This window comes from Garra rufa, chromosome 14 (genome assembly GCF_049309525.1).
Source record: "Garra rufa chromosome 14, GarRuf1.0, whole genome shotgun sequence".
NCBI lineage: Eukaryota > Metazoa > Chordata > Actinopteri > Cypriniformes > Cyprinidae > Garra > Garra rufa.
The window spans coordinates 27,028,447-27,039,953 of record NC_133374.1 but is presented as its reverse complement, the minus strand read 5'-3'; the positions used below and the strand labels follow the sequence as shown (position 1 = coordinate 27,039,953).

General features: G+C 35.2%; 1 protein-coding gene across 1 annotated transcript; it reads left to right on the top strand.

Moving 5' to 3' along the window:
- The first annotated feature begins 5,474 nt into the window (after positions 1 to 5,474).
- Positions 5,475 to 11,048, top strand: LOC141284359 (uncharacterized). The gene is made up of 5 exons (XM_073817357.1): positions 5,475 to 5,581; positions 9,153 to 9,193; positions 9,288 to 9,635; positions 10,713 to 10,976; positions 11,038 to 11,048. The coding sequence occupies exons 1-5, from the start codon at positions 5,565 to 5,567 to the stop codon at positions 11,046 to 11,048; spliced, it is 681 nt and encodes a 226-aa protein (XP_073673458.1). The 5' UTR covers positions 5,475 to 5,564.
- Positions 11,049 to 11,507: the final 459 nt, after the last annotated feature.

Here is an 11,507-nt window from a genome sequence, read left to right as displayed (position 1 = left end):
ATCGCAACATTGTCAATCGCGTTGTCAATCACAAACTATTATTTATTCAAACGTCTTTCTATCAAACTACCTACTATAGCTTCATTTGCAGAGGATGAAGAGAAAGCACCTGTCTGATAAATAAGCAAGTAGTCGAGAAATAATAACTTGTAAGAAATCATCTTTTTTGAGTAATGACCCGAACAATGGCTATATCCTTGCTGGAGTGCAGGGCCTTTATTTAAAGTAAATAAATGAATGAATAAAACAGGACAGAATCAAATAATGTTAGATACTGAATTCAAATGCGACTTTTATTAATAATTTATAAAATTAATAATGCATTTTTGTCATATAAAAATGCATGCAGTAAAGCATTGATTTTGAGCTAGAATGCAGGACTTTTATTGCTAAGAAATTCTGTAAAAATTACTTACTTTTATAGAACACAAAAGATATTTTGTAGAATGTAACCAAACATATTTGTTCACCCTTGATTTCTACTCTATAGACACAATTTTTGAATTTCTCAAAGTATCTTCCTTTATGTTCCACAGAAGAAAGAAGTTCATACAGGATTGGAATTACATGATGTTGAGTAAATAATGAAATTTTTTATTTTTGGGTGAACTGTCCCTTTAAGAACTTTAATATGTATAGTAAACACCTCATTTATATAAGGCACTGATATTTATCTTTAATCAGGCTCTTACTGAATTAACATTTTACTCCAATTAAAATGAATTACAACTTAAAAGAAAGAAATTATTGCTTAAAATCCAGATATTAACTGACTAGTATTAGTAAGATGTCGTCACAAGAATAAATTTACAATGGTTGTTTTTTTTAAATAATTCATAATAATAAACTATGAAATTTTTAATAAAAAAATGACAGTAATTATGTATTGACGTTTATCACTTTACCTCCTCATGCAGCTGTTTTCAGCAGCCCAGCAGAACCTACAGAACCTTTAATGTTCTCATATCACACAACTGCCAAACACAATTCTGTGTTAAATCTAAATGTGTCAAGCAACTTGAACTTGCGCTATTTATTACTTTGCATCGCGCTGTGCGGGTGACTGATTCCGCCACGTCACACTTTTGGACTATTTGCAGTTTCGAATGTCATTTAAAATAGCGCATAATGTGCGGGAGGTCTGCCTCTCTTCGGCGATCGGGCCACCGGGAATGTCCCGGTTTCCCGGTTCTCCCCGATGGCCAGGAGTGTGACGTGATTTGTGTCATGTCACGTGCAGGTGTGATGGATCGTGTACAAACCAATAGGGAGTCGGAATGGTATATGTTTATACTTCTCATCCAACCACAACCAAATTCACTCTATGTGGATGGCGCAATTTATCTTTCTGGATAGTTTTTTTTTTTTTTTTTTTTGAACGATGACATGAATGAAAACTAGCCGAAAAGATATAGGAGTAACGAGTCTATTTTTAAAATGTAAGGAGTAGAAAGTACAGATAATTGCGTGAAAATGTAAGGAGTAGAAGTAAAAAGTCGTCTGAAAAATAATTACTCCAGTAAAGTATAGATACTCAAAATTTCTACTTAAGTAAGGTAACGAAGTATTTGTACTTCGTTACTTGACACCTCTGCTAAACCAGTCATAAGGGTCTGACATTGATATTTACACATCATCTGAAAGCATCATTTGAATAAATAAGCTTTCCATTGATGTATGGTTTGCTAGGATAGGACAGTATTTGGCAGAGATACAGCTATTTGAAAATCTGGAATCTGAGAATGCAAAAAAAAAAAAAAAAAAATTAAATACTGAGAAAATTGCCTTTAAAGTTGTCCAAATGAAGTTCTAAGCAATGCATATTACTAATGAAAAATTAAGTTTTGATATATTAATTGTAGGAAATGTACAAAGTATCTTCATGGAACATGATTATACTTAATATTCTAATGATTTTTGGCATAAAAGAAAAATCAATCATTTTGACCCATGCAATGTATTGTTGGCTATTGCTACAAACATACCTGTGCTACTTAAGATTGGTTTTGTGGTCCAGGGTCACATATAAGGTTTAATGCACTTCATGTTGTTAAAAATACAATTTTTGTATTTTTATGTCAATATGGTACAAGATTATCCTATTTAAATCAATGTGATAAATGAAAAGTAATTTAAAAGTAATCTAAAAGTAGTCTGTATAATTATATTACCTAAAATGTGTAATGTAATGGATTATGTCACTGACTGCTATGTTGTCGTGTAATTTGAAATCAGTAACGGATTACAATTTGTAAGTAATCTACCCAGCTCTGATTACAAGTTACCCTATTTAAAATGTAATAAGTAGTGTAACTATTTCAGTTACTTTTTTATAGTAATGTAACTGATATTCGATTACTTTTTTAAATTTCGCTAAACATTTTTTAACATTTAAACCAGGCATTGTTATTACAGTAGTAGACTACTCAACACCGATTACTGTTAGACTTTCAAAATCCTTCATCACTTGAATTATGATAATAATTTAATTTTAAAGCACAGCCACCACAAAATCAAACGTTTAGCACCTGTTTTTGCTTTGAGCTCAATCTAGGGTTACCACTTTTAATATCCAAAAATAAGGGACGCATTCGGGGGGGGGGGGGGGGATCTAAAAAATGCTGCAGTAATATGGGACGTCCTGAATACGAACTGATCATTGTTTTTTTTTTCTACTTTTTAGAAATGGGGTCTATATATCCCGTTAAAATGTAATAATGTCCCATATCTCAAAAATGCTGCAGTAAAAAGGTTTCATATGAGTTTTGCATGTAATATGGGCCGTCCTGAATAAAATGCTGCAGTAATATATGGGACGTCCTGAATACGAACTGATCATTGTTGTTTTTTTTTCTACTTTTTAGAAATGGGGTCTATATATCCCGTTAAAATGTAATAATGTCCCATATCTCAAAAATGCTGCAGTAAAAAGGTTTCATATGAGTTTTGCATATAATATGGCCGTCCTGAATAAGAACTGATCATTGTTTTTTTTTTCTACTTATTAGACTCTAATAATGTCCCATTTCTCAGAAAAGAACAGAAAATTACACCAATAAATAAAACGGATATTAAAGCTGAAATGCAAATAAATAAGTAAGTAAAAATTCACGAGCACTTTGTAGTATTATCTCTCAGTCCTGGGCGTCTAAATGAAAAGCGCTCTGCAAGCACGTTCTCTCTGTTGTTTCTGAAACTACCGTAATCACTGTAATATGCGCGCACACTTATAATCAATCGCGGCTGGCTTGACCGTGTTTTTCTGAACCGCAGCTGGCTTTACCGCATTGATTAACTGCATGAGACGCTGCTTTAGAAAAAATTATAAAAAAATACGGGACAAAACCCGTCCCGTATTGATTCAAAACGGGACGCGCAATTTCATTCTCAAATACGGGACGATTCCGTATTTTAAGGGACGGGTGGCAACCGCCGGCTGTGTCCAAATTCAGGGTCTGCATCCTCCTTAGGATCCTTCCTACCAGGTTGAAGGAGGAGGGGTCCTCCGAAGACCGCAAAACCTGGAAGTAGGTGTCAGTGAATTTGGACAGCCTACACTTCTTTCAGTTCCCTCCCTTCCCCGTTGCTCATATCCTGTCGCCTAGCAACCGTGACAGCGCTAAGCAAGAAGTAAGGTTATCTGTACTGCACAAAACAAAATAACTACTCTTTCATCCCTAAAAGCGTTAAAAACATCTTCAATCACTAACAAGAAATTAGCTGTGTGTAAGGGGATATTCACACAGGCAGTAAGAAAGAAGCTAGTTTACGAAAGTGATGTTTTTTTAACATATATACATACAAAAGTAAAAAAAAAAAGCTTAACGCTAAAACCAAAGGCCAAACTAGACAACCGCTGTAAAAAAATATTTTTTGAAACGGCAGTTTTTTTTTAAACTTCCATCATTACTACCGCTTGCTTCGTCCGCCATTATTTGAAAATACTGGAAGCACTCTGCCGAAAGGAATTATGGGATAGGTAGGACGGGAAAGGATCCACCAGACCCATCCTTCAAATTCGGGGAAAAGGAGGACGTATTTGTGGGCCGCATTTGAAGGATCCTATGAATTTGGACAGCCTTCGTCGCGGCGCTGTGACGTAACATCCTTCAAATGAGTCCTCCGAAGGATGTAGACCCTGAATTTGGACACAGCCTAGACTGTAAAAAATATGGACGTAGTATCCGTGACGTCACCCGTAGGATTCTGAAGCGCTATTTTGAAGCCTAAAGTGGGCGGGAGTCGGCCGTCGCCATCTTAGAATCGCGTCACCGCGCGTCACTCCCGGATAATCAAAAATGGGCAAAAAGGCGGGAAGTGGGTGGAGCTTGTTGCTGAAACCACGCCCGCCTAGCGCGACAGTGGTGACAGCAGCCGCAATCCCCCTGTCACTCAAGTGACCACGCCCTTAATTATACAGAACTTTAAGGCTTAATATAACTTAAACGGATGAGTTATAAAAAAATTCACCCCCCTCACAGTTGACATGAAGGGCAAAACTAGCTATATAGACCAAAACCATTTTTTGAACCAGGCTGTAAACATACTTTTTTCTGCTGTGAAGTTGGGCATTTTAACATGGGGAGTCAATGGGACTGACTCCCTTCTGCAGCCAGTCTCTAGCGGCCAGTCGATGAATTGCAGTTTAAGTCACTTCCGTGTTGGTTTCAATAGAGAGAGCGGGAGGTTGCCCCTTGGTGAGAGGCGGTATTAACATTAAGTGACATGGCATCTGACGCACGGAAACCACTGGCACATGCCACTCTGCGGTGACACATGTCACTAAAAACCGGAAGTGTCACTCGAGTGACAGTGACACTGACATAATCCATCGGCACGTCACAAGTGTCACTGGCACATGCCACTCTGCGGTGACAGATGTCACTGAAAACCGGAAGTGTCACTCGATGTGCCACTGAACAGTGGCATGTGCCAGTGGTTTCCGTGCGTCAGATGCCATGTCACTTAATGTTAATACTGCTACTGGAGGTGGCAACCCTAGCTCAATCTGAGGTTTAATACTGATTTAAATCCTCACAAAATATAGGCTATGATACTGTTTTTAAAACACTAAGAATGATTACAGTTACATTTATTTTGTAATTACATTACATAATTTCGTTACATCTAGTTACTCCCCAACACTGAAATAACTCTAGTAAAAACAACAGTAAAAGCATATTGTGTGCCAATTCTTACCTCTATCTAGGCTATATCTTTTCACTTCAAAATAAAAACTTCACACTCCACAAATCTAAAATCAAATCCTTCATTAACACTATATTTATAGATTCGAATAGATCACCAGATCATAATTTGAAAACATTTTAAGACTCTCAATTGTTGTTGTTTTTGTTATGTTTTTTGACCGACTGACTGAATGACTGACTAAATCTCCCTTGCTGTTCAGATGAAATTCTAACGGTTTTGGGCAGAGGTGTAATAATGTTAAGTTTCGTTTTTGGGAAATGGAGAGAAGAGTAGGGCTATATAATCGCTGATATGCGCTGTTTACTCTCATTCAACATCTCTAGCAGGGAACAGGAGCCGACACAATATGCGAGATGGACAGAAGTAACTGGTAAGAAACGTCTTTAACAGCAACACAGTGGAAGACTAGATGATATTCTAAGGAAATTTGTGTTGCATTTTTTTAGGAATCAAAGAGTTTTATCAAAATAAAAGTTGAGGATAATGGACATGTAGTCATGAAAACAACAATTCATTTGCTTCTTGTCTTCCAAATATGCATGCTATACATATAATGCATGTTATCAAATATATTCATCTCTTGTTGGTTTGGGTCTAGACTGAGATCTGGGTGAGTTTAAGTTTCGTTTCGCCGAACAGCGTGACGCAGCTGCTGCTGAAAGCTTCAGGAATCTGAAACTGGGCGCAAACCGCGTTTAGACGAACCGTATGGCAAGCCGAAGTAGCTTTAAATACACCCAGCTTTACTCGCTGTACTTGCATTTTTACTAGTAAGAGCTATAATTCAGTTTTTAGTAATTATTACGATAAGAGATCTCTCTATTCCAATTCTTAGTCACAGTTATAAATAGAGAGTTCTCAGTATTGGGGAGTAAGTTACATGTAACAGAATAATGTAATCTAATTCCAAAATAAATGAAACTTTAATCTGTTACAGTTTCTGAGCAAAAAATGTGTAATTAAATTAAAGTTACTTGTTTGATTTGACTGATTTCTTTCTAAAATTGGATGGATTGCTCTAAAATATGAGACACCAGGAGTTTAGGACACAGAATCAGACACATGCTTATTTGATAACTGTTTTATTATTATTATATTATTTGGGTTTATGTATATGCTTTATTTTTTAAGATTAAATATATTTTTTTCTCAAAGCATTGTAAGATGCCAGTGTTTCCTGTCATAGCTATGCGAAGATTTGATTTCAAAAACTATAGCTATTAAACTACATTTTGTGATTTTCAAATCTGTATTTAACCTCATAACGATCTCAAAGTAAAAAGAGGTGTTAAAGTCATTATGTGGTGGCTGTCTTTAAATTGTAATTACTATAATCTTCTGTAATTATTAAACTGATGAAAGGTTTGAAAGGTTAACCCTGCCTGCTTTAAATGTTTAAAAATGATTAACAGTTGAAAAAATTGGTTAGAAATTAGAAAAGTAATCAAAAACTAATCAAATGTAATCAGTCACATTATTAAAGTAATTGAAATAGTTACACTACTTATTAGGGATGCACCGAAATGGAAATTCTTGCGAAAACTGAAACAGAAAATGCTTTGTAATAATTATTAACTGTTTTATTAAATAACATAAAGTAATTTTGTAAGACTTTTTTAATTTAACTCAATAAGTTTAATGATACTAAGTTTACAAAAACACAAGCCAATAAAATAACCACACTTTTACTGAAAATAACACTTACTAAGAACAATTGAATTAAAGAGCTCTCTAACAGAAATCTCCCTAGAAACAACTGCAAGAGAGCAAGTAACTAAATTGGAGAAAATTACAATAGCATTTTTTTCAGTAGGCTAACAACTAAATTAGAGAGCTAAATCTAATTCTCAAACATATTCATGTCTTGTTGGTTTGGGTCTAGAAAGAGATGTGGATTGAGTTTAAGTTTCATTTCATCGAACATCGTCAACGCAGCTGCTTCTGAAACCTTAGTAGTTAACATAAATTTTTAAGTTGCACATCAATGAAAACAAAGATAGCACTCATTATTTTTTTAAGGGAAAAGTGGTTATTTTTATACTTTTTGAGCCATTTTGTTCTCAGTAGTTATAATTTATAACATTTTTTCTCAGGATTTCAGCCTTTCTGATGCAATGGTTTCTCATCTCATTGTTAGTACAAATACAACAGCAGATATAGTTATATAATTCAAATACAGAGCTGTCTAATGCAATTGTTACCAGTAGGAATTGAATTATAGAGCTCTCTAATGATAATTGTTACTAATAACCAGTGTTGGGCACGTACCTTTAAAAAAGTAATTAGTTATAGTTACTAGTTACTTCTCACAAATAGTAACTGAGTTAGTAACTGAGTTACATCATTATAAAAATAACTAATTACCAGGCAAAGCAACTATTGCGTTACTTAAAAAAATCTAATTTAATATAACTGTAAAATAAATATAAAACATTGTACACTAATCTACACTAGTTTATTGTTGTTGTGGGACAACGTGAGAGACAACTATCAAATTCAACATATTATTGTAAATATTATCATTACTATAGTGGAACAATAAAGCACAGTAGATGGTTTAGAACTTTAAATATCGTTATCACCTGCGTTCTTATAGCCACTAATTTTGTGGCGGCATGTAACGATGTGAGGTGCTTCAGATTAGAATTACTTGTCACCGATGCAGAGAGACTCTTTTATTCCTGGGCATAAGTTGCACGTTACATAAATATTTTGCCTTTCACCTCAGCGAGGGAAAAGTAGTGCTTATACTTCCAGTTTGCAAAAGCTACCTTTGAACTTGTTGGACTTGCCATCGTTGTGATGTTGTGGATGTTGGTGTGTGCGACTGACCGTGCGTGTGCTTGTGTGTGAACACCCGCACAACTCTGCCTCTGATTGGCAAACAATGGAAATTTACTCAATCTGAGCCAGTCATCACGTTCTCAGTTACACCACGTTTACAGACACACCAATCATCATCACTGGTTATGTGTCCCGCCCCGGCCCCGAACACACACAAACACACCCCAGAGAAAGAGAGGTCCTATGGCTGAGAGAGACGCTGCTCGCATGAAAACCGCTTCAGTGTTTTCAGTTCTAGTAACGCACATTTTATTGTCAGTAACGGTAACGGCGTTGTAACGGGGGAAACAGTAATTATTTTGATTACTCGTTACTTAAAAAAGTATTGCCGTGTATTTATAGCGCCGTTATTCCCATCACTGCTAGTAACAATTAAAGAGCTCTCGAACTGATTTGTCACTAGTAAAAATGCAATTACATTAAAAGCTAATTTGGCTTGCCATACTTGCCATACCACAGCATTGTGTTCCATACACAATGCTGTAGTCCAGTGACTTTGGAACTATCTAGACTGAAATAAATAAATAATACTAAAATTATAACTAATTAAAAAGAAAAGAGAGACATTTTAAACTTAGAAAGTTTTAAACTTAAGGATAGTTTTAAATTTGAAAATGCGTGGCAGGATGCTGTTTATGAACAGATTAGGAAAAGTAACACTAAAAGAAAGAACAAAATAAATAAATAAACTAGTGGACTAGTTTATTAAAAAAAAAATTTAACTTGCTTTAGTTTATTTGGTTCTTTAATTTTTTTGGTTGGGGGAGATTCTTCTATAGCTTCATTGCAGAAAAATACCCTTCTAGAACCTTTATTTTTTTAAGAGTGTGGATTTAAAGGGTATTTGAATGGACTGTATTTAAATATATTCATGTCTTGTTGGTTTGGGTCTAGAATGAGATCTGGATTGAGTTTAAATTTCGTTTCGTCGAACATCGTTAACGCATGCGTCTGAAGAGTTAACACATATTTTTAAGTTGCACATCAATGAAAAGAAAGATAATACTGATAGTACTTTTTTTATTTAGTGGTTATTTTTTATACTTTTTTGAGACATTTCGTTCTCAGTAATTATAATTTATAACATTTCTTCTCAGGATTTCAGCCTTTCTGATGCAATGGCTTCTTATGAGTGTCGGTAAGTAGACATTGAAGTATGCATACTTTATTATGTAGGCCTATAAGCATTATATCAAATAATAATGTGTATTTTATCGAACTTGTCCCTACAGGCTCCTCTCCCCTCTCGGTGGTTGTCTATACATCATGTAAGGTCGGTCTGCCGGCTGTCCTGCCGTGTTCTGTGGCATCACACTTTCCGTCTGATCTCACGCCTCACATTCAGTGGCAGACCATAAGCGATTCAGTGTTTGAGCGAATGGGAGCGGAGCTGTTTCAGGGGGAGTCTTATAAAGACCGGGCGGATGTCCCAGAGGAACAACTTGTGAGAGGAAACTGCTCTCTGTTCCTGCAGGATGTCAGATTCAGCGATGCAGGCATTTATAAGAGTTACTTGGTGGTTGGCGAATCAAGTATTAAGAACCGAATTTTCATTCAGAGCGTCCAACTTGCAGTTATAGGTGAGGGCAACTTTAACACAAGAAGTCTCACTGTATAAAGTATATCAAATGCAAAACTTTCATATTTGTGTTTTGAAAATACAAATATAGATTCAAATATATATATACTTTTGTTTTCTGTTACTAGTGGTCAGTATGGCAAGCCAAATTAGCTTTTAATGCATTTGTGTTTTTACTAGTAACAATTCAGAGCGAGAGCTTCAGTTTAATATATACAGTCAAGCCAAAAATTATTCATACCCTTGGAAAATTCTAACTTAAAGTTACTTTTATTCAACCAGCAATTTTTTTGATTAAACATGACACAGACGTCTCCCAGAAGATAATAAGACGATGTACAAGAGGCATCATTGTGGAATTTTTTTTTACTCATCTTTTATTTACATTTGAACAAAAAGTGGCATGTCCAAAATTATTCATACCCTTCTCAATTATCAATAGAAAAGCCTTTATTTGCTATCACAGCAATCAAATGCTCCCTATAATTGCTGACCAGCTTTTTGCATGTCTCCACTGGTATTTTTGCCCATTCATCTTTAGCGAAGAGCTCCAACTCTTTCAGGTTGGAGGGTCTCCTTGCCATCACCCTGATCTTTAGCTCCCTCCACAGATTCTCAATTGGATTTAAGGACTCTGGCTGGGCCACTGCAAAATGTTAATGTTTTTGTCTGCTAACCATATCTTCACCACTTTTGCTGTGTGTTTTGGGTCGTTGTCGTGCTGAAATGTCCACTGGTGCCCAAGGCCAAGTTTCTCTGCAAACTTTAAGTCAGAATTTGCCAGGGGTATGAATAATTTCGGGCTTGACTTTATATATAAACTTTAAGTTTTCATTAATATTTATAATTACTTCTTGTTTTTCATTTTATTTACTGTTGTATTAATATTGTGTTTTTCAGTGTGTCATTTTAGTTTCAGATTATTATTTTTTAGGTATTTTTAGTACAAAGTGAAGTGAATAAAAATGTCATTTTATTACAGTTAATGTTCATTTCCCACAACAACAATGATTTTTTATGATTTTAGTTTTAGTTAACCATAATAACTCTAACTCTAAATTGATGCTTCTCATGGTAGATCACAAGGCCATCCAATCTGTGATGACTGGGGAAGACCTGATCCTGGATCTGTATACGGATCAAGCTGAGCAAGTGATTTTTCAAAACAGTAGTGAAAACGACTGGACAGTCCTGTGGGAAAGAGGCGCAGTCAAGAAAAGTCATCTGAAAGAGAGAGGCAACAAGTTGACTCTCAGGAAGGTTTCGGCCCGCAGCGCCGGAACATACAAAGTGCTCGACTCAGAGGGTTTGGCTCTCAGCACAGTCAAGGTGACAGTTACAGGTAGGCAACTTTTGCTGAGTACATTATTTACCTGTTATGTACTGTACTTTTGCTTTGTCAGACAAACTCTAATTTCAAGGTAGAATGAATTATCCAATGCAGAAAGATGTTGACATTGCATAAAATATGAATTAAAGTCAATTATTTTTCTATTTAGTTTGAGCAACTTAAAATATTAAACAGCAAGAACTTACAATGTCAAGTTTGAAGGTGAAGTCCCTAACTAAAAGGCAGCTGAGCATGATCATTTTGGTCAGTGTTGATGCATTTAAATAAAGTCACTTGGTTCTTTCGCAGTCAAAAGTGACCGAATACTTGAAATGTAATTTTATTTTGCATTTTGAGGGAATTTTATGGTACTAATGAAAATTCTATTTTTTATTATTATTATTATTATTATTTTTTTTTTTTTAATCAAAGCAGTTTTTCATGTTAAAATATTTTTATTTAATTTTTTGCAGACAGATTAGTGCCATCTAGTGGTAGTAAAAAAACATATGTAATGCAATAGTGTGACCACTAGGTTCCTAT

Coding starts and splice junctions, on each gene's coding strand:
- LOC141284359 (XM_073817357.1), top strand. Junction 9,194..9,287: donor ATGGCTTCTTATGAGTGTCG/GTAAGTAGACAT, acceptor TTGTCCCTACAG/GCTCCTCTCCCCTCTCGGTG. Junction 9,636..10,712: donor CGTCCAACTTGCAGTTATAG/GTGAGGGCAACT, acceptor TTCTCATGGTAG/ATCACAAGGCCATCCAATCT.